Below are 23,741 nucleotides of genomic sequence, written 5' to 3'. Positions count from 1 at the left end.
GATGGTTGAATGGCATCACTGACCTGATGGACATGAGTTTGAGTAATCTCTGGGAGTTAGTGATGGACAGGGAAGCCTGGCATGTTGCAGTCCATGGTGTTGCAATTCACTAATGTGGCAAAAGCAGCTAAGAAGGATCAAACAAAAACCTCAAAGTGATAGTGGGGGAAAAATTTTTAATGTTCTCTGATCTTTCCCATCACTCCATGGGAAATAGATGGGGAAACAGTGGAAACAGTGTCAGACTTTACTTTTTTGGGCTCCAGAATCACTGCTGATGGTGACTGCAGCCATGAAATTAAAAGATGCTTACTCCTTGGAAGGAAGGTTATGGCCAACCTAGATAGCATGTTTAAAAGCAGAGACATTACTTTGCCAACAAAAGTCCGTCTAGTCAAGGCTATGGTTTTTCCAGTGGTCATGTATGGATGTGAGAGTTGGACGGTGAAGAAAGCTGAGCGCCACAGAATTGATGCTTTTGAACTGTGGTGTTGGAGAAGACTCTTGAGAGTCCCTTGGACTGCAAGGAGATCTAATCAATCCATCCTAAAAGAGATCAATCCTGAGTGTTCATTGGAAGGTCTGATGTTGAAGCTGAAGCTCCAATACTTTGGGCACCTCATGCGAAGTGTTGACTCATTGGAAAAGACCCTAATGCTGGGTAGGATTGGGGGCGGGAGGAGAAGGGGACGACAGAGGATGAGACGGTTGGATGGCATCACCGACTCGATGAACATGGGTTTGGGTAGACTCCGGGAGTTGGTGATGGACAGAGAGGCCTGGCGTGCTGCAATTCATGGGGTCGCAGAGAGTCGGACACGACTGAGCGACTGAACTGAACTGAACTGAACTGATCTTTTCGACTTTATGCTAGTTCACTATCGCTACTATAACAAAATACCACAGACTGTGTGATTTGAATAACAGTTTATTTTCTCACGGTTTGGAGGATGGAAGTCCAAGACGATGGAGCCGGCAGTGCTGTTTCTCCTGAGGCCTCTCTCCATGGCCTGCAGATGGCTGTCATCTTGTCGTGTCCCCACAGGGCCTCTTCTCTGAGCACGTACATCCCTGGTGTCTCTTCCTCTTCTCATAAGGACTCCAGTCATATTGGATTACAGTCCCACCTTTACAACCTCATTTAACTTTAATTCCCAGGCGGCACTAGTGGTAAAGAACCCACCTGCCAATGCAGGAGACATAAGAGACGTGTATTCAATCCCTGGGACTGGGAAGAACCCCTGGAGGAGGGCATGGCAGCCCACTCCAGTATCCTTGCCTGGAGAATCCCATGGACAGAGGAGCCTAGTGTGCTGCATGCAGTTCACAGAGTCACACGGACCTCATTTAACATTAATTACCTCTTCAAAAGCCCCATCTCCAAATACAGTCACATTCTAAGGCACTGTGGATTACAGGCTTCCCCAGTGGCTCAGATGGTAACGAATCTCTCTGCAGTGTGACAGACCCAGGTTCAATCCCTGGGTCAGGAAGATCCCCTGGAGAAGGGGGGATACCAACTCCAATATTCTGTGGATTAGGGCTTCAACACTAATTTGAAGAGAAACAATTCAGTCTAAAACACTTCTACACTGAATCCACTGAACTGTATGCCTTTAATTTTTTTTAATGTGTAGGCTAAGATTTGATTGATTTTTTTCAGTAAATGTTGTGATTTTGAAAAGGGTAAGTTTATTGCAACCTATTGAAAGAAAAAGTTATCCACACATACTGGAAGTATCTTCTTTTGAGTTTTCATTTTCTTGTTAACACTACTCCTTTTCTTCTTTAAAATGTTTTGGACCTTCGGTTATAGTACTAGACTTCCGAGAAAGATACTTCCTAGCGTCCTAAAAATGTAAACCTGAAGAATGTCACACACACCAATGCGCATATCTGCATGAACTGCATTGTACTCACAGGGGTTTTCTCAGCATAATCAATCAGATGATAAATTGATTTTTAAGATGAGTTCATTTCCCTGTTATAAATTCTAATATATTTTACATTTCCATGGAAAGTGAGAGTGACACTACCAATCTGATGAGGTTATTGATGTAGATGAGCTAGTATGGTACTGCGAACACAGGAATAATTCAGTGTTAGTTACTCACTTAATTTTGAATAGGGTTGAAGGCACATAAGTTAGATTTTTAAATCCCATTTTGTAAAACCAGTCCATTGTAATATGATAAAAATAAGCACTGTTAGCTCATGGATCATCATCAATATTGTTGAACTGGTGAACTTTAGAGTGTGCTTTCTCCAAATGTGCTAAAATAAAGAATGCAGAATAGGACATGGTCACATATGTTGCTTGATAAGTTGTATAAATGGGACATTTTGATTAAAAATTCATGGCACTTTGCAGTTTGCATACAGAAATAAGAGAAGACTATCACTGTTAAGCTAATTCTTTCCTTTATTTAGGAAATTAGAGATATAAAGACTACCTATTGCTTCTATAAAATCCTTTATTGATTCAGCTAAACTGTTTTTCTTCTTTTTGATGTAACCTAGAATACTGACCAGTAACCAAACACATTTTCTTGAGCAAAAAAGCCTGATTTATAGGTAAGAAAGTGATGGTGCAAAAAAAGGTATACCAAATAATATTACCTGTTATAGGTAAGAGTAAAAAAGGATACTTCAATCAGCCTTACCATGTACCATGTCACGGCTGTAAATGCTTTACATGGTCATCCTCCCAATAAGCCATGTAGTAAGTTACCACTGTATCCCTGTTTTATAGATGAGAAAATTGAGGCACAGAGAGGTTAGGTGATTTTTGCAGGGTCACACAGCTAGTAATTGAGAGGGCTAAGGTTTACATCCAGAAATGATCCGGTCCAACCTCGTACCCACTCTTGTATAACACTGCTGCCAGCTATTCACCCTTCCTAAGTGTAAGCATTTCTTTTGAATGGGAGCTTACCTCTTTGACACCATCTGCAATCTAATCTTTAAAACAACAACAAAATATGAGCCAAAAGAGAATTTGCCATTATTGAAGGGATAGGATGGGAAAGATCTACTGTTGATAAATATGAATGAGTACAATGACATTTCTATGAACTTGAACACCTATACAAAGCAGATAAGGAATCTGTATGCAGCCATAAAATGTATCTTCATTTTTAACTCTGCCAAACATAATTAGTTGGATTTTAGATGGCATGGCTAGTGTTAAAGCACAATATTTCATCTGTATTCTTCTGATTTTCTCAAAGTGTTGAGTATATAGAGAGAGCCAAACAGGATTCAAAAGAGGGGGGCCAAAGACCATGACATTGCAAGCCTAAATGAGCTAACCTCTATTTGTTCTTTTGTCCAACTGATTCTTGGGTAGTTCCTGTTTCAAGCACTGTGCTAAACACTCAAGTTCCAAGGGTGAAAAGATTGAACCATTCTGGTTTCAGAGAAGTTACAATTTAGTTAAGGATGAAGGCAAATGAAAAAGGCAATTATTATAAAATGCAAAGAGATAGAAGTAATAATAAAAGTGGTGCAGTGCAGAGTGCTATGGAATATATAAGGAGCAATGGATCTGAATTTGGAGGTTGGACAAGAGGGCAGGAAAAGGCAGTCAAAGTCAATACCATAATGAAGAGAAATTAGCCAAGTGGAAGTGGGTGGAAGAGGCAGATTGTTTAGAGCAGAGAGAATGTGGTGCATTTGAGCTTAAGTGTGGTAAATCCATGGGGTAAAAGATGAAGCTAGACTATGCAGGACCTTAGAAGTCTTGTTTAGGAGTTGAACAATGAGAATCTACTGAAGAATGTTCTGTATAGGAATGCTTCAAACAACCTCATTTTTGAAAGATCGATGACTCTAGACAGAAAATGAATTGGAAGAAAGAATAACTCAAATCAGAGTGAGTGTTAAGAGGACTTTACACTCATTCAGAATAATATAACAGTGGCCTGGGCCACATCAGGTGCAGCTGGAATTGAAGGAAATGGAAGAATTTGAGAGTGTGTAGAGGTAGAAGGCATAGCCTTGGTGGACGATTATAATATAGTGGGTTATCAAAGTCAGGGTCTTGATAAAGGAGTTTGAAGGCACCCCTAAACAGAAGGCTTTCTTACTGTAAGTTATTATTATCATTATTATTATCATCCATGAAGATTCCTATGGCATTTTGCTCTCAATCAACTGTGAAAGATAAGGAAAAGTCATCTTCCCCGTGTGTGTGTGTGTATGTGTGTATGTTAGTCTCTCAATCGTGTCCAACTCTTTTCAACCCCATGGACTGTAGCTCACCAGGCTTTTCTGTCCATGGAATTCTCCAGGCAAGAATACTGGAGTGGGTAGCCATCCCCTTCTCTGGAGGATCTTCCTGACCCAGGGATCAGATCCAGGTCTCCTGCATTGCAGGTGGGTTCTGTACCATCTGAACCACCAGGGAAGAAGATTCCTATGGCATTTTACTCTTAACCAACTTTGAAAGATAAGGAAAAAGTCATCCTCCCCTTAAGTAATAACTAGTAATACCTTCTCAGGCAGTAATCTTCCTAATAGCTATTTGCATTTTAATAAAAGAGCAGTCACACTTAATGACCATAAAAAGTCATCTCTAGTGATCAAGTTTCTGTCACCATTCAGACAAATGGAAAAAATACTAAGGAAAAATGAAGAGGTATTTCTGGTGCCCTTTGGATCACCTTATTATTTGTTTTGTTTTGTTTTTTTAACATAGGTGAATCTTTTCATGACCCAAGGGTAGACAAATATGTTTTTTTACATTTATTCTGATTTTTTTTTTTTTTTTTTGCTGCACATTTTGTAGAATTTTAGATCCTCAGCCAGGGATGGAATGAACCTGAGCCCTCAGCAATGAGAGTGTGAAGTCCTAAACCCTCGCCCACCAGGGAAACAAGCCTGTAGAGATACCAGAGAAATGTGAACGAATGCTGAGTTCCCAGAAATCACTACTACATCATAATCTAGGAAGCCCTAGCTCTGCTGGGGCCACTCAAGTTTCCCAGACGCCATTTTGAAATCACAGCAACAGACTCAGGCCATGTCTTTAAGGTAGAAGGGGAGAGCTTGCAAAATAATAGATTTCCCCATTCTGAACTGAAGTCTACACAGCAGCCTCTTTTTCATTCATCATGGTCTTGTAGCAAGATTATAAAATCTGGAAATGAATAGGCAAGGGTGGAGACGATGTTGGAATTGGTATTTCTTTAATGATTTAGGGATTATTGGTCATTTACTTTCGACTATTTGTAATTGAAGTCTTGAAATAATGGAATTTATTAGGGGAATGCTTCATTCACCCTTGTATAATGTGAACGTACTGAAATTGCATATGTGGACTCATAAATCGTTTGTGTGCACAAAGGGGCGATCCATCATTTCACCCCTCATTCACTCGATACTGGGGAAGGAGGGGCAAGGAAGTATGAGTTATAGCTTACTAGACAAAATCCCATACCTTCACGTCTTACATTTCCAGGAGACTCCTTTTATGTAACCTTTGTATTATTTATATCTTCTGGTCATTCATAATAAAAGGTACTTTTATCATGAGGATTTTTTTTCCTTTATCAAGGTTATTTTTATTTATTTATCAAAACACTCACAAATGTTTTTGACAAAGTCACTTTCAGGCAGTCAAACAGATCGTTGTCCCAAGCTTAGAGCAGTGGGCCTTGTCTACATAAATTGTGTTGAATTAGACACATGGTCTCTAATATACCAACCAGAAAATGATAAATGTGTTAAAAATCAAATTAAATTGTTTCTTTGTGGGGCAGTTTTATTTTAAAGTAAGGACAGCATAACTTTCACTTTCTTATTAAACCTGTAGCAAGAAATTCAACTATTATTTTTAACCACTGCAAAGTGCAGACATGTGTTATAAAACATCTGTTTTAAAACATCCGTTGTCCAGAACTAATTCAGCCTTTGGCTAGTAAAATAGTTTCTTATTCCAAGTCTGAATTGGTATGCTGATTGAAACCTCAGTACACTGGGAACAGTACTACACATAGGTGAGCACTGAATCTAAGAATATCTATCTTAAGGGTATATTTGTAAAATATCACAATGCTATATGGATACGAAAAATGATCTCTTTTATACAGTTTACATTTAGGGTTCATTTCACGTGTTCAACTTTTCCATTTTATTTTCAATATCTTCTAGGTCCTTGCTACTCAAAATGCATGTTAACATATCTTGAGAGCTTGCTGGAAATGCAGGTTCTGGGGTCCCATCCTATCCCACCACCCCCACTCTAGAATCAGAGGCTGAATTTTCACAAGATCCCTCCATGATATGTATACACACTAAAGTTTGAGAAACCCTGCTCTAGATGGTTGTTGAATGGTATGTGACATTTTGAAGGAGACAAGAATCAGTGAATCTAAACAGGTTACTTCAGAGGCAAAATAACAATAAAATTATATTAACTAATATTTTTGTGCATTTAATGTATTCTAGGCATCATATTTTGATCCCTGGGTCAGGAAGATCCCCTGGAGAAGGGCACAGCAACCCACTTCAGTATTCTTGCCTGGAGAATCCCACGGACAGGGGAACCAGGCGGGCTACAGTCCACGGGGTCGCTAAGAGTTGGACATAACTGAAGTGACTTAGCACAGCACAGGAATCATATTAGCTTGATGCTTTTTCCATGCATTATCTCATTTGGGCAGCAGGAAATAGAAGACTATTTCTCTGATGATGGAGAAATAATGTGGTAAATGGAGAAATTCAGGAATATCCTAAGTAGGAAATGGCAACTTAGAGAAAAGGGCATAGTCCAGTGAAAGCATTCAGAATAAGAATAAATATAGTTTACTTATGTGAGAAATGTAGACAAAACAGAGATAGTGGAGACAGGAATATCTTCCAAATGACCGGGAAAAAAAAGCTTACACTAACGTATTCTTGCTGAGCCAAGAAGAGCTATTTGGAAGTGACATAGCTTATATGCTGAGTTTCATTCATCTTCTCACTTTAGAACAAAGGTTAAAAGACTATGTTGCATGTTTACTGTGTATGTAAATGTACACATAAATAATATAAATGTACGTTACTTTATATGAATCCAAGTCTTTTTGGTGGGTAATTCTTATAACCTTAATGTTGGCATAGAAGTCTGTCATTTTTAATGTATAATCATGAGGATTAATTTTTTTTAAGGAACAAGCTTAAATGTAAGAGCTAGTGGAGGAGAATATAAGTATGTTCGGGGGTTGAGAGGAAACTGGTTTCTAATCTTGATCCTGACCTGATACTCACCATAATAACTGATAAACCAAACTAGTTGGCTAACTAGTCTACCAATAGGATGAGTGTTACTGGTATGTTTCACAAACAAACAAACAAAAATTTTATTAGCACCCAAAACTCAGTCTTAAGTGAAGGGCTTTCTGAAATATCAGCTCTCTGGGAGAGTTGATAATGCTTCTTTTTGCATTAGTGTTTTTTTTTCTTTCTTTCCTTTTTTTTTTTGGCTGCACCCCATGAGGCATGTGAGATCTTAGTTCCCCAACCACGGATCTAACCTACACCCCCTGCCTTGGAAGCACAGATTCTTAAGAGCCAGGGAAGTCCTGCAGTTTTTAAGAGGTTTTTAAGGGGTCAGACTAATCTTATCCTAGTAGGAAGAATTTTCATAAATTTATAGGAGACACTATATCAGTCACACCATTAGAAGCCATTACTATTAATATAATTCTACTTCTCTGGAAGTAAATATAAAATAGCAAGTTACCTGGGTAGTAATGTTGTAGATGAGAAATTATATTCATCATGTACTGCTGTATAAGAAATTACCCCAAAGTTTAGCAGCTTTAAACAACAAAGACAGTGGGTCAGGAATCCACGTGTGGCTTAGGTGTCTGTGGCTGAGGACCTGGGGTGCTGATCAAACTGTCCACTGGACTGTGGTCTCATCTAAAGGCTCTACCGAAGGTGTTCCAGCCACATGGTTACTAGCCAACTTCAGTTCCTCCTCACCTGGGACTTTCCACAGAGCAGCCTATGACATGGCTTCCAGCTTCCCACAGGAAGCAACCTGAAAGAGCTCAAGAGACAGAAAAAAAAAAAAAAAAACATGCCCAAGATGGAAGTCAGGGTCTTTTTATAACCCAATCTTAGAAGTTACCTTCCGTTACTTCTGCCACATGCCATTCACTAGAAGCAAGTCCAGTCCATTGTAAAGGGCGAGGGTTACACACAGGAGCGTGAATATCAGGAGGTGGGGATCCCTGGGACCTGACCACAATCAATTTCTTCTTCTTTCTTGCTTTCTTATTGTCTAACACATCAGTTTCCCAAGGAGTACATGTTACTTGTGTAATAAAGAAATAAAATGGTTAAAGGCAATACAGTTTAAAGAGAAAGTAATCTTTCATCAGAAATATTGATCAGAAAAGTCACTACTCCTTGGATCTTTCTTAGTAAACCAAGATTTATTAATGACCTTCCTGGCCACATATTAGATCATGTCAGGGCTTCCCTGGTGGTTCAGATAGTAAAGAATTTGCCTGCAATGCGGGAGACATAAGAGACGCAGGTTTGATCCCTGGGTCAGAAAGCTCCCCTGGAGCAGGGGGCATGGCAACCCACTCCAGTATTCTTACCTGGAGAAACCCATGGACAGAGGAGCCTGGCGAGCTACAGTCCATGGGGTTGCACACGACTGAGTGACTAACACTTTCACTTTTCACTTTTTCAGGAATCTGAGACTGATATTATTAATCTAACAGGACTTTGTTTTGGCTTTCACATTTTTTGCACTGAAAAATTGAAATAGCAAACCCCTCCCCCTTCCCAAGGTGGTAACGTGAACATGTCTGTCTTTCTCAGTTGCCTAACAGGCTCCTTCTTGCTCTGTTCTCAACAGTATGCTTGAGAGCTCCAACCGGCTTGATGAAGAGCACCGGCTGATCGCCAGATACGCGGCCAGGCTGGCGGCAGAGTCCACTTCGTCTGTAAGTAGTCTGCGTGAGAGATGTCGCATTGATTGTGGTCCTGTTGCTGGCCACAACAGCAGAGCCGAGTGGTTGCTACTGAGCCATCTGCAAGACCTAAAAACAATCTGGCTTCTGCTGCTTCCATTTTTCACTTTTCAGCTATCATTCTGGCCTAGCGTGAATCAGAGCTTGAGGGATTCTGTTACAACAGTGCTGAATCAGCCCAACTCCTGATTTCTCTGGATAATGTCTAATCAGTAAATATAAAAAGCAAGCAATGATTCAAATCCACAACTGGCTAACGTAAATTTCTGCTTTTATCAGTATGCAAGTGGTGCAGTGGTAAAGAACCCACCTGCCAATGCAGGAGACATAGGAGACATGGGTTTCAATCCCTGGGTTGGGAAGATCTCCCAGAGTAGGAAATGGCAACCCACTCTAGTATTCTTGCCTGGGAAATTCCATGGATAGAGGAACTTGGTGGACTACAGTCCACAGGGTCGCAAAGAGTTGACCACAACTAAGCAACTGAGCACAGAACACAAAATATATACAAAATATGTACAAGAAAGAGAAAATGATGTCATAAAATTAAAAAAAATACCTTCATCACATGTCAAAGGTGCCAAAGGCCAGACTTAGCTGTAGAAGATCATTTAGAATATAAAATATAGGACCTCACAATTCTTCAATAGCAATACAAATTGTATCTTTGTTAAAAGAAATGCTCAATTAAAGTGATAGAAAAACTTTATGAAAGCCAGAGCTTCACCAAGCTTAAACCTTTCCCTACAGTTAGTTTTCTGAAATTAAAATTCAGGCAGTGTTTCTCCATGTCTTTGGGCTTAGACAATGGGTGCTATTTTTTTAAAGCTTGACATTCTATGGTAGAAAGATTAGTTGTGATTTTTTTTTAATTTGCTTTAAAAATAATTAAAAATTGGGGGGAATTTTTATAATGTATTATAGAGCAAAGAAAGCACAGGGAAATCTACATAATCTGACCCTGTTATTTATTGATTGATTGTGCTGGGTCTTCATCACTGTTCCATGCGGGCTTTCTCTAGTTGCAGTGCACAGGCTTCTCATTGCAACGGCTTCTTTTTTGTGTGTGGAGCCTGGGCTGTAGGGCATGCAAGCTTCAGTAGTTGTGGTACATGGGCTTAGTTCCCCTCTGGCAGGTGGAATCTTCCCAAACAGGAATCAAATCTGTGTTCTCTGCATTGGAAGGTGAATTCTAACCACTGGACCACAAGGGAAGTCTTAACCCTTCTCTATAAAACAATATCAAATAATCCCTTCACTAAATACACATACACATATATACACAGCATCCCTGGTAGCTCAGCTGGTTAAGAATTTGCCTGCAATGCAGGAGACCCTGGTTCAATTCTTGTTCAGTAAGATGCCCTGGAGAAGGGATAGGCTACCCACTCCAGTATTCTTGGGCTTCCCTGGTGGTTCAGATGGTAAAGAATCCGCCTGCAATGCAGGAAACCTGGGTTCGATCCCTGGGTTGGGAAGATCCTCTGGAGGAGGACATGACAACCCTCTCCAGTATTCTTGCCTGGAGAATCCCCATGAACAGAGGAACCTGAAGGGCTACAGCCCATGGGGTCACAAAGAGTCGGACACAACTGAGCGACGAAGCACAGCACAGGACAGCACATATAAATACAGTATATGAGCTATATATACATATCTATTGTTATAAAATCATATATATGATATCTAATCATATATAGCCATGTATATAATTCTTATATAATCATATTCTTCTATATCAATATATGTAATTTATATAAGAAGGGAGAAAGTGGTGACTGCATATACATCAGTTGTTAAAGCTGGTTGCAACCCATCAACATAAAATTACATATATGAGTGAAGAAATGCTGGAAGTATTTTGACCAAAAGAAGAAGAGATGAAAAGTCATAATAACTCTGACTTTAAAACTATAGGCTTCCCTGATAGCTCAGTTGGTAAAGAATCTTCCTGTAATGCAGGACACCCTGGTTTGACTCCTGGGTCGGGAAGATCTGCTAGAGAAGGGATAGGCTATCCACTCCAGTATTCTTGGGCTTCTCTTATGGCTCAGCTGGTAAAGAATCCACCTGCAATGTGGGGGACCTGGGTTCGATCCCTGGGTTGGGAAGATCCCCTGGAGAAGGAAACAGCTACCCACTCCAGTATTTTGGGCTGGAGAATTCCATGGACTGTATAGTCCATGCGGTCACTAAGAGTAGGACACGACTGAGCAACTTTCACTTTAAAACCATACATTTTTTAATTATTGTTACAGTGGTTGAATAGTAATTCTAGAGAAAGATACCTCAGCAGTGATTCATTTACTCAAGTGGGTAGCCATTCCCTTCTCCAGGGGATCTTCCTGACCCAAGGACTGAACTCAGGTCTCCAGCATTGCTGGTGGATTCTTTACCGTCTGAGCCACCAGGAAAGCCCTTTACTGAAAAAAATAGCTGCAATGGGGACAGCATGGCAAGAATGAACTCACTCCCCAAAATCAGAAATTTGGAACCAGTTTTTCCCACATTTTGTGTATTTGCCTGCAAAAGAATTCTTTTCTGCTTTCCATCCCATAAATGTGCTCCAGACTTCCCCAAAAGTTGGTCCTTAGGAGAGGAATGGCCATTTAATTTTATGTGTTTTGCTTTTTTTGTTTTGATAAAAATGGTTGTCTCTTTCGTGTGCATATCTCACGACTCCTGTCTTTTCAAACACACATAGATTCCCCTGCCCGATACTAAATAGTGTAAACCACATATTTTACAGCAGCCAACTCAGCAGAGGAGCGCCCCTGACATCTCCTTCACCATTGATGCAAATAAGCAACAAAGGCAGCTGATCGCAGAACTAGAAAACAAGAACAGGTAAGACTTTTTAGACAGACTGGCTTTTATAATCAAAGTACACGCTCACTAATAACCTATAGTCATGCTTTTAACTGTCCAGGTTTTTTTTCACCCTGTAGGCGTATAAATATAAGGGAAGTCATCTAGAGTCAGTGATGCTGCTTCTGAAAAACTAACCTTTAAATTTCAGATCATCAGAAACGTCATGAGGGAAAAAGAAACAAATATATATATATATGTATATATATATATATTGAGATATCAATACAATTAATGTAATGTCCCTAGATAGCATCATTTCCCTTTTTCTGAGATACTTATTTTTGTTAAGGAGCTGTCTAAGGCAGAAGGCCCCCCCTGGGTGCTAAAGACTAAGTATCTTAACCACCCAGAGACAAGTAGAAGCCTCGCCAGGGAGGGCCCTGTGAGGATCGCAGGCTAAAGAGGCATCTGGGGACACCACCATCACCCACTCGTTCAAGCCAAACATTTCCACACCCCATCCATCAGGAGGTTTTCCTCTTTATTCAACACAGATTGACTCACCGTCTGCCCCGTGACAGTTCCCCAAAACTAAGCACTTCATCTCCTCCATTCCCACTCAGTGCAACCTGTCATTTTATGATACATAAATCATATCATGTTATTTCTTGATCAAAACCTCTGGTGATTTTCCGTTACACTGTGAATAAAACCCACCCCTCTGACCACCGTCTGCAGGTCCAGCCTGACCTGATTCCTGCCTCCCTTTCCAGCCACTGCCCACCTTACGCATTACACTCCTGCTTCTTTCTTTCTTTACAGCCTTTCATGTACTGGCTGTTCTCCTAGCTGACAGAGCTCTTCCTCAGGGTCTCTGCAGAGATGGCTCTTCCTCACTGCTGAGGTCTCAGCTCAAACAGCACCTGCTAAAAAACCACCTCTCTAACACCTCCTACTCAAGGAACCACTTTCTGTTACATCCCTGTGTGTGTGTGTGTGTGTGTGCACGCGCGCCTACTTCTCTCTGAAAAAAAATTGCATTCAAGTGTCTGTTTCCTTCTTATTCTCTGTCTTGTCTGACAGATATGGAATTTCTTTGAGAACTGAGTCCATGACAAATGGCCCCTGGATTCCAGAACCATGCCTGGTACACTGAAACACTGTAGAAGCTCAGCAAATACATACTGAGTGAGAAAGTAATAAATTGCTGAGTCAGATCTTAAACTCAGTGCTGAGTAAGCCTCACATAAAAACAACTTGTACCTTCTGTATTTCTCAGAACAGCACCAATATGTCTTAATATTTAATCTCATCTTTAAACACTGATGTGCCTTCTGAGATCAAACCGGTACAAGAGAAGGTTGTGATCATTGTTACATGCCGGTAGAGTCTGACCTGAAAATCTTGGGATAAATGGTCAAGATTCTTTGAAGCTCTACAGAAAAAAGTTAAAAGGAAGGTAAAAATTCAGGACATTTTCATATTCTTGGAAAAAAAGACTAAAGTGAAAATTTATAAGCACACAAATAGCTTATCTTGGTTGCAATTTTGATCTACTCTCCTACCTGTCCAAAGCATTTATTCTCCCTTCCAATTCTCTGCTTCCACTCAGCATGGAGATAGCATTCATGGGTACTAAGATGCTTCAGTCCTGTCCGACTCTGCAACCCTGTAGACCGTAGGCTCCTCTGTCCATGGGATTCTCCAGGCAAGAATACTGGAGCAGGTTGCCATTTCCTCCTCCGGAGGATCTTCCCGACCCAGGGACAAACCAGTGTCTCTCCTGCATTGGCAGGCGGGTTCTTTATCATTAGAGCCACCTGGGAAGCAGACTTGAGGTGGAAATCAGGACTTCCTGTTAGGAAATAACCCATGAATATGTACCTTCACATGGGGTTCCAGAATCAACAAGAGGCCCCAGAATGTGCTGGCTGGGCCATGCTACTACTCCTGCTTAGTTCTAGGACATTTGGGGATTGCACTTTCTGAAGGACCAGAGAGAGAATGGAGGAATGGGAATGAGGAAGAGAGCTTCATCCTGTCCCTGAATTCTTTCCCCACCCCATGCCTAAAGAGCATCTGCTGCTGCTGCTGCTGCTAAGTCACTTCAGTCGTGTCCAACTCTGTGCCACCCCATAGATGGCAGCCCACCAGGCTCCGCCGTCCCCAAGATTCTCCAGGCAAGAACACTGAAGTGGGTTGCCATTTCCTTCCCAAACTCATCTCTCTAAGCCAGCGGCCTCAAGCCCTCCGATGACCCCAGAACCATGTCCCAGAAGCTTATCCAGGTCACAGTTCCTGTACCATGGAAATCACCCAGGGATCCCATGGTCTCCAAAGAGACAGTTAACACAGTAATCAGATCTCTGGGCTTCAAGGGAGGACAGAATTGCTCACTTGACTTCGTGACTACCCTAGGTAGTCATGGATGTTTCAGCAGTGATCTTTAGAAAATGATGCTTCCTTAGAGCATACTTAGAGGGGCCAGTTGGAGTTAGTGTTAGGAGTAGTAAGACTCTTCGAATTACATTGTCAAAGTCAGAGCCTGCCTAAGCTACACCTGTCAGACCAAGTAGTGGAGACTAAAGGAGTCTGACATATCTGAGCTTTGGGGCACACCAAACTGAGTTCAAATGACCACTAGCACCCAGATATTGAACTTGGGCAAGACTTGTAACTAGTCTATGCTTCGATTCCCTCATTCATGAAACAGATAATAGCAGTCCCTGTATACAATACAACTGTTAGGAGGATTAAATAAGACTAAAGAAGACAATGACTGCTTAGTGACTGAGCACACACACACAAACAAGAAGACAACACAGTTCCCGGGTGTAGGCTAAGCACTTCATGCTCCTTGCCTAGCTTATCATTATTTTTTTTCTCCTAGAGCTGCTTCTCTATTTTCCTTCTTTGGGGCAAAATGGTTCTGTCATGGTTCTGTCCTCAGAATCAACAAGGAGAACTAGTGGAAGTCACAGGATGTCAGGATGTTAACCCTGAGGAACTTGGAAATCTCGGTTCACTGATTTTCAGGCTGAGCGCTCTGGGACCCCAGGGACCCTTTAGGGGTGCATGAAGGGGAAGGAGGGGCATCCCAGGTGGCGCTATAGTTAAAGAACCCACCTGCCAATGCAGGAGTTGAAAGAGATGCCAGTTTGATCCCTGGGTCAGGAAGATCCCCTGAAGGAGAGCATGGCCACCACTCCAGTCTTCTTACCTGGAGAATCCCATGGACAGAGGAGCCTGGCGGGCTACAGTCCATTGGATAACACAGAGTCAGACACAACTGAAGCAAGTGCACGCACAAAGAGGAAGGAAGAAGAGCCAGTAGTACAGGGCGCTCCCCTTCTTTAACCAAGGAAGTTTCTTCTTAACTGTCTGATATGTTGGGTTACCATGGAAGATTCCTTTTAAAGAAAAATTTCCACTGTGAAACACCAAGGGGGAGCAAAAAACAAGTTGAAAACCACTGAATCATGGTCCGTACCCATGAGAGGGACAGTGACTCACTCGTAATTAGCTTCTTGATGCTGGCGTGTTTGTGGAGCAGGAGATTGTAAATCAGCCTTTCAGATGGAAAGTCACCCAGCCCCCTTGCTCACCAAGTTCACCTTCCATTCTCATTCTCGGTGCTTTGTTCTGTCTTACTGGCTCTTCCCCATTTTGCTGGATGGGAGGCTGACCCCTCCTGCGAGAATCCATGACTTGTAACCTTGCCTAATTGCGTCTAACTCACTTAGGGATAATTTGCTTTGCGTCGGTCACCTATCCTTTATGGCTGGCCTAACGTTCACCTCAATGCAGAGCAGCCCAGGCCCCAACTTTAATGATAGACGGACACGTCTCACCCCTGACCGAGGTCACACCAATAGCACTCTTAGGTCACTGACTCAATTACAGTGAATCCTTTTAAAAGCACTTTCCTTCTTAAAGCTACCCTCATTGAAATCCATTGTTAAGGTTGAAAATGTTAAGAAAAGAGAAAAGAATTTTGCCTAACTGGGGGCTTTTCAGATAAATTCAGTGAGAAGAATTTCATTCCTGGTGTGAGAATGGGGTTATTTAGTTTTGTAAAATGAATGCCATTTATCCTTATTTTCCTTCCAAGCATCTCTTACTTGGTATCTGCAGGTAGTTTAAGGTGTTAGACTGAGATCATAAATAAGAGGAAGATTCATTTTCATCTCTTAAGCAGTGCACTTTGCAAAGTTGAACACTTTACTGCAGCATTATATTACTGACTAGAGAGATTAGGTCCTGGGGAGAACAATCAGCTTGAAGGCTCCAATGACACAAGCAGTATCCCTCATCCACAGCACTCAACTGTTGCAGGAAGAGGGACCCCTTCCAGGTCCTGAGAGTGGGCTCTTGTCTAACACTGGGAAATGAATTGTCCAAGGAGACGCACATGCTGACAAAGCAAAAGATTTCATTGAGAAGGATGCCCCAGGGGGCAAGCAGCAGGGTAAGGGAACACGGGAGGACTGCTCTGCCTCCTGACTCACAGTCTCAGGTTTTATGGTAATTGGGGTTAGTTTCCAGGTTGTCTCTAGCCAGTCATCTTGCCTGGCCCATATTTGGTCTGACTCAGGGTCCTTCCTTGGAGAAGGGCATGGCAACCCACTCCAGTATTCTTGCCTGGAGAATTCCATGGACAGAGGAGCCTGGGGGGGCTACAGTCCATGGAGTCACAAAGAGTCGGGTGTGACTAAGCAACTAACACTCAGGGTCCTTCCTGGTGGTAAGCGCATCTCTCAGCCAAGATGGATTCTAGTGCAAAGGATTCTGGAAGGTTGGTCATCTCCACCCTCCTTTGGTCCCTCCCAGATTCTCCCAGTTAGTTTTTGGCAGCAGCAGCACCGCACGTTCCTTATTTGAACCTCCTGTGGTGAGACAACTCAAGCAAGCAGTTATCATCAGCTATCACCGTGCCTGACCAATGCAAACAATTTCAGTCAACAGTTCCCTAACACAACTTAGCTACAACCAACACCTCATAAACACTGTCAGTTCATGAGGATAGGTTTTGCTCCAAAACAGAGGACGACCCCTTCTTTCTTTGCTCTGGTGGCCCTGATCAGCTCACATGTTAGATCCTGGATATCCTGGAAGTTAACTGACCGGGTTTCTCTCCTTCCTCCTCTTTCCCAAGAGAAATCCTACAGGAGATCCAGAGGCTGCGGCTAGAGCATGAACAAGCTTCTCAGCCCACACCGGAGAAGGCGCAGCAGAACCCCACTCTGCTGGCAGAGCTGCGGCTCCTCAGGTAAGAAAAGGAGCCCAAGGCGTCTCAGGAAGGGCAGTGTTTGAAATAGTCCATACTGTCTGACAGTGTCCACCGGAAAAGGGTCGTCAACCTCCATAGCTGCCAATGTCTGTTTTCTTTTATTTTAATAGCACACATCTAATGGCTGAGATTTGGGGGTTTGGGAAAAGAGGCTATTTACATTTTAATTTTTTCTTTGACACAGAGAAAAGGACACAGTGTTCTTCAGATCCAAAACCAAATGTTTCACTGGAAAAAAAAATTTTATAGTGCATTCTTTTTTTTATTAAAATATAATTGATGTAAGTTATTATGTAAGTATGATATTATGGAAGTTGTGCTGTATGTGCTTAGGTCCTCAGTCACGTCAGACTCTGTGACCCCAGGGACTGTAGCTCTCCAGGCTCCTTTGTTCATGGAATTCTTCAGGCAGGAATACTGGAGTGGATAGCCATTCCCTTCTGCAGGGGATCTTCCCAACCCAGGGATCAAACCTGGGTCTCCTCCACTGCAGGTGAATTGTTTACCGCCTGAGCCACCAAGGAAATGCTATACTTCATTTATGGTTTTTATAAAATATTGGCTATATTCCCCATGTTGTACAATATATCCTTGCAGGTTATTTTATACATGATAGTTTGTACCTCTTAATGCCTAGCCCTATATTTCCCATCCCCCACTCTTCTCTCCCCTCTGGTAACCGCTAGTTTGTTCTCTATATCTGTCTTACTGGAAAAAAAATTTGAACTCAACTCTTTTTAGTTATTTGCACTATCAACAATATGTTTATGATAAATGTGATCAACAAAACAAACATGTAAACAACTAAATAATCGTCACTTTTTAAATTTAAAAATTCATCTGTGACCCATAAATTCTCTCCAAGTCTTGGTCCCTAAGAGTTTTCTATACAGATCCTCACACCTTCTTGTTCTGCAAGTGAATTTAAAGGCCTCGTGTTACCTAGTCGGTCATCATGAAATATTGTTGGAAAGGACCCAAGAAGGTCATTTGGTTCCACCCCTGAATTTCAGGATACTTCTCAGCCTCAGACTGTAAAGAGTAGCAGGATGTGGATGAGGACTGTCAGCACATGCAAAAGGAGAGTCAGACCAGGGGCTCTGCTTCAGACTTACCAACGTGCCTTGAATATGGCACTGACCCAAACCTGTCTGTGTGGAAAACAACGCAAACATAAACCCAAAGATACTCCCTAGTGGAAATGTCATATTTCACGAGGCAGTCACAGTCAGCAAGTATAACATTCTTTCCATCTTTCAGTTTGGATGTCAAGTGTATTTCAGGTACATCTAACTCCAAGGCATACTTTTTATAATAAGAACAGATGCCTCTGCTCAGAAATTAGAGTGCCCCTTGTCAGCATTAGAGCACCGCTTGCTTACTCTGGTGGCTCAGATGGTAAAGAATCTGCCTACAATGTAGGAGACCTGGGTTCATTCAATCCCTAGGTCAGGAAGAACCCCTGGAGACGGAAATGGCAACCCACTCCGGTATTCTTGCCTGGGAAACTTATGGACAGAGGAGCCTGGTGGGCTACAGTCCATGGAGCCACAGAGTCAGACCCAACTGAGAGACTAACACTTTAACTTCCTCCTTACAAGAGACTAAATTTAGCACATTCTGTACGGCTGTATTTATGTTTTACCAAGTCCCGGTTGATTGTATGGATCTTTCTAGGGGCTCCACTCTAACCCAGCTCTATGGACATGTTCACATCTGAGCACTCAGCACACCTGGCCAGGGAGCAGGCCCTGCCTCTCAGGTGGGATCCAGTCTTCCCAGGCTCATACACCTGGCTGGAGGGGGAGAACCCACCAAAGTCCTGAGTTATGGAAAAGAGATCTATAGAGCTTGCAGCTTGTAGAGGCTTCTGGATGTGCAGAGACCACATCATACTTTAGAAGAACAAAATAATTTAATGGAAGAAATATAAAGTCTTCCTTTTCAATATATGTGATTTCTGGTCCTACTTTCAGAGAGATGTTTTAGCAATTCTTGCATGTTCTGCTACACCATCACCCAGAAGGGATGAAAATGAAAAGAAGGAAAAGAATGTTTTACATCCTCCTCCTCCTCAAGGGCTTATGAAAGTAAATCACTGCTTGAAAGTAACATATTTTGCCAAATAGGATTATGTCAGCCCTCCAGACTCACAAGAAAGTTGAGCCTAGTACGTGCATGCATGCTAAGTCACTTCAGTCATGTCTGACTCTTTGCAACCCCATGGACCATAGCCTGCCAGGCTCCTCTGTCCATGGGGATTCACCAGGCAAGAATACTGGAGTGGGTTGCCATGCCCTCCTCCATGGGATCGTCCCAACCCAGGGACCAAATTTGTGTCTCTTACATCTCCTGCATTGGCAGGCGAGCTCTTTACCACTAGTGCCACCTGGAAATCCCTCTCATGACCCTAGCTGAGTTTAAAGCTATACTAAGGAATCTGGCTCTGTGGGGAACTTCTAGACTTTTGGCCATCACCATCAGAGGGTGGCCCACACATCCAGCTTGAGACCTGAGACACCTACATCCTAGCAGATTTGCTTGCCTGCCTCCATATTCTCCAGGCTTCCCAGGTGGTGCTAGTGGTAAAGAACCCACCAGTCAATGCAGGAGACGCCAGTTCAGTCCCTGGGTCGGGAAGATCCTGTGGAGGAGGGCATGGTAAGCCGGTCCAGTATTCTTGCTTGGAGAATCCCATGGACAGAGGAGCCTGGCGAGCTACAGTTCAGAGGGTCACAAAGAGTTGGACACAGCTGAAGCGACTTAGCATGCATGCTTGCAGGTTTGTGTGTTGGGCTTCCCAGGTGGCTCAGTGGTGAAGAATCTGCCTGCCAGTGCAGAAGACACAGGAGATGTGGGTTCAATCCCTGGGTCCAGAAATTCCCTGGAGGAGGAAATGGCAACCCACCCCAGTATTCCCGCCTGGGAAATCCCATGGACAGAGGAGCTTGGCAGGCTACAGTCCATGGGGTCGCAAAAGAGTCAGACTCAACTAGAGCGACTTAGCGGGCATTCCATATTCTCCATATTTCTTCTGCCTGGAATAAGTACCCTCCCTTGAAGGATATGTCTCTGGATACTGATGAACCACTTATACTGTGCTAAGCACTTTAACAATTTGAAAGTTTCACAAATACACAAAAACCCTGCTCTGGGTGTTTTATCCTTTAGTCACTTCATACTTTTCAAGAGTTCCAAAACAGTGACCTCCTGCCAATTACTTTGGCCTTGAGTTCACACTGAGAGGTGACCATGTGAAGCTACCAAAGGAACTCCTTTTTGTAGCTTTGACAGAGGTCTCCTCCATCTGTTACATCTTTTCTGGGCCTCTTATTGAGAAGCCAACAGGAGAAATGTCTTTACCAGGGAAATGAGGGCAGCAAGTGCTTTGCTTTTCATGAACACATAGTTCATTTTTATCTTAAGGGCACCACAACCTTACTAAATGATCGCATTCCCCTTTTTACTTTAGCCATGACAAAGCTGAAAGCCAGGCTTACGACCCAGATCTGTCAACTGAATAGCATTATAGGATAGGCATTTCATGAACACTTCCTGTGCACTAAGCTTTACCTAACACTGTTTCATACAGTTGCTGTAAAAAACCTGGAAGATGGCCATTACTATTAAAGGAAAAGGAAAGGGCTAGTCCCTCAGTCATGTCTGACTCTTTGCGACCCCATGGACTGTAGCCCCACAGCCTCCTCTGTCCATGGGATTCACCAGGCAAGAATACTGGAGTGTTGCCATTTCCTCCTCCAGGGGGTTTGGGGGAAGACCCCAAACCAAGGATCAAACCTGAGAGTCCCACATTACAGGTATATTCCTTACCATCTGAGCCACCAGGGAAGCCCCTTAATACTATAGTTTTTCTATAAAGAAACTGAGGTTCACAGAAGTGAAATAACTTGCCCAAGATCCCGCACAGTGAGCATCACAGGTAGATTCTCTCTCCTTTCTTTGTGTACGTGCGTGCTCAGTCGTGTCCGACTCTTTGTGACTCTGTGGACAGTAGCCCATCAGGCTCCTCTGTCCATGGGATTCTCCTGGCAAGAATACTGGAGTGGGTGGCCATGCCCTCCTCCAGGGGATCTTCCTGACCCAGGGATCGAACCCCCATCTCTTAAGTCTCCTGCATTGGCAGGCAGGTTCTTTACCACTAGGGCCACCTGGGAAGCCTCTCCTTTCCTTGGGTCTTAATTATCTCCTGCCTAGACTGTTATAAGCACTTATTTGATACCATCCAGCCTCTGGACAATATACACTGCTATCATTTGATTGTTCAGTTAGTTCAATTTGACAAATATTTCTAAAATGCAGTGTGCCCAGAACTAAGTTGAAAAAGATATTGTTCCTGGTCTCATAGAATTTGTAGTCAAGTAGGAAAATGACGTAAATCAAATAGTCACACAAATAAGAGTGTGATTATTAACTGTGATAAGTTCTATAAGGAATGTTCCTTTTTTAAAAAAAAAAAAGACATAATTATCAAACCTGCTACATCAGTCAGAAGTTACCATGAGGAAGGATTATTTGAGTTGAAGCATGAAAGATGAATACATGGGGAATGGGGATTATGGATAGGGGAGGGAGCTGGAAATAGCTGATGAAAGGGTTTACTGGTAGATAGATGCTATATGTACAAACACCAATAGCAAGAGCAAATCTGGTACCTTTTTTGGAACTGAAAGTTTTGTTGACCTAGAATGCAGTGAGCGAACGGGTGCATGGTAAGAGTTGGAGCTGTAGACATAGGTGGGGGTAGACTGTGATGCTGTGTGGCCATATGGACCATCTTGAGGAAATTGCTATCAATCTCACAATAGGAAGCCATTGGAGGATGAGAGTTATGTATCGAGTTAACACAGTAGATTAGCTTGGCAAGTCAGATTCACATGAGTCAAAGATCTTACCCTAATATTAATTTTTAGAATACAGGCAATCAAGAGGCACAAATGAAGCTGAGAAAGGCCTGCAGCATTCCATGTGGTTCCCCAAGTCTTTCCTTCCCATATTGGATGGGGAATCTGAGGGAAAGTTTACAAGGTGATCTAGTGAGCCTTCCCACTGCAAAACCATTAAGAGACAGCTAAAGAACTGTATTTACTAAGACAATACCATCTTCTATAAAGAAGAAACTATTAAACTGTGAAGCAACTTCACACTACAAATCTGAAGAAAAACAATTATAAATTTTCATATGTATCTCTTGTCTAAAAAATAAGCATATTATATACCCCAAAAGTTGCGTTCTTTTTAAGGTATGTGAGATTATTCTTTGAGAAAACTTAATATGAAGAGACATTTTTGTGGAATTATAATCTCTGATGCGGGTCTGTGGTGTCCAGACTTGAATTTCATTAGACCAGCTTAATTTTTTTTTTTTTCTGGTGGGAAAGAAACAACATAAAGTTAAGTACTTTTCGTTTCACCATGTAACAACTTTGTTTGGGCTGTACTAGGTTTTCGTTGCAGCACACAAGCTTCTTTATTTGCAGCAAGCAAAGGACTACTCTTCATCGCGGTGCACAGGCTTCTCATTGCAGTGGCTTCTCTTGTGGCAGAGCACAGGCTCTAGAGCGTCAGCTCAGTAGTTGTGGTGCAGGGCTTAGTTGCTGCATGGCAGGTGGGATCTTCCTGCACCAGAGATCAAACTCATGTCCCCTGCATTGGCTGGCAGATTCTTAATCACTGGACCACCAGGAAAGCCCCTATAATGACATCTGTAAACTACCATCACCTGTTATCATGTTTCATGAATGCAGTATATTTTTAAACTTTTTATTTTGAAAAACAATTTACACCTACAGAAGAGCTTTAAGAATATCAGAGTAAATTTCTCTTCTATGCTTCAGCTAGAGATGACACAAACATTTTGTCACACTCTTCTCTATCTCCCTATATATGTTTACATATGTAAACTTCACACACATTTTTGATGAGCCATTTGAGTAAATTGCAGACATCAAAACCCTTTACCTCTAAATACTTATGTATATATTTTCTAAGAAGAAAGAAAGACATCCTCTTCTATAACTATGGTATCATCATCAAGCTCAGAAAAGTTAATATTGATATTTTTTACTATTATCTATTAATAATATACAGTTCAGCCTTCCCTGGTGGCTCAGATGGTGAAGAATCCACCTGCCATGTGGGAGACCTGGATTCAGTCTCTGAGTTGGGAAGATACCCTGGAGGAGGGCATGGCAACCCACTCCAGTATTCTTGCCTGGAGAACCCCATGGACAGAGGAGGCTGGTGGGCTACAATCCATGGGGTCGTACAGTCCAAAGAGTCAGAAACAACTGAGAGACTAAGCAATATACAGTTCATATGAAAAATTTTGCCTATTATCCCAACACTCTCCTAAAGAAGTAGGTTTTAACACACACAGAATTAAAAATAACCTGACAGAATATCAGAATAAAAGGCATTCTTTTAGAGATGAATGTATTTGGCTATGAAAATAAAATCACTATTTAGTCCAGGTTTTCTCATCTTTCCTTGGAACACTGGAGGCTGCACCACACTTTGTTATCAAACCCACATTTGGTAACCATCGGTGTAAACACAGAAAAGACATTATTAAATGAATGTTTTTTAAAAAATTTAATTCAATCCAATGCATGAAAGAGTAAATGTCATGTTTTGAAAGAGTA

General features: G+C 42.1%; 1 protein-coding gene and 1 long non-coding RNA gene across 48 annotated transcripts in view; one reads left to right on the top strand and one right to left on the bottom strand.

Moving 5' to 3' along the window:
• Window positions 1–23,741, top strand: part of DTNA (dystrobrevin alpha) — a 433,073-nt gene that overhangs the window by 380,137 nt on the left and 29,195 nt on the right. For 39 of the 47 annotated variants that reach the window (XR_014074807.1, XR_014074805.1, XR_014074810.1 and 36 more), the window contains 3 exons: window positions 8,864–8,951; window positions 11,728–11,825; window positions 16,945–17,058. Coding sequence is in view for 38 of the 47 variants with exons in the window: in XM_081562499.1 (XP_081418625.1) it covers window positions 8,864–8,951; window positions 11,728–11,825; window positions 16,945–17,058 (300 nt within the window). In the remaining 9 variants the exon portion in view is untranslated. The remainder of the gene's footprint in view (window positions 1–8,863; window positions 8,952–11,727; window positions 11,826–16,944; window positions 17,059–23,741) is intronic. The other 8 variants (XM_081562501.1, XM_081562489.1, XM_081562500.1 and 5 more) reach the window with 1 other exon arrangement.
• LOC145534621 (uncharacterized) lies at window positions 5,018–8,070 on the bottom strand. Its single transcript, XR_014074814.1, has 2 exons — window positions 6,510–8,070; window positions 5,018–6,385 (listed from the first exon to the last, which is right to left on the bottom strand). It is a non-coding gene; the product is annotated as an uncharacterized LOC145534621 (long non-coding RNA).

Source organism: Giraffa tippelskirchi, chromosome 14, assembly GCF_054371585.1.
Source record: "Giraffa tippelskirchi isolate mGirTip1 chromosome 14, T2T-mGirTip1v1.2.pri, whole genome shotgun sequence".
Taxonomy (NCBI): Eukaryota; Metazoa; Chordata; class Mammalia; order Artiodactyla; family Giraffidae; genus Giraffa; species Giraffa tippelskirchi.
This window is presented reverse-complemented; position numbering and strand designations above follow the sequence as displayed.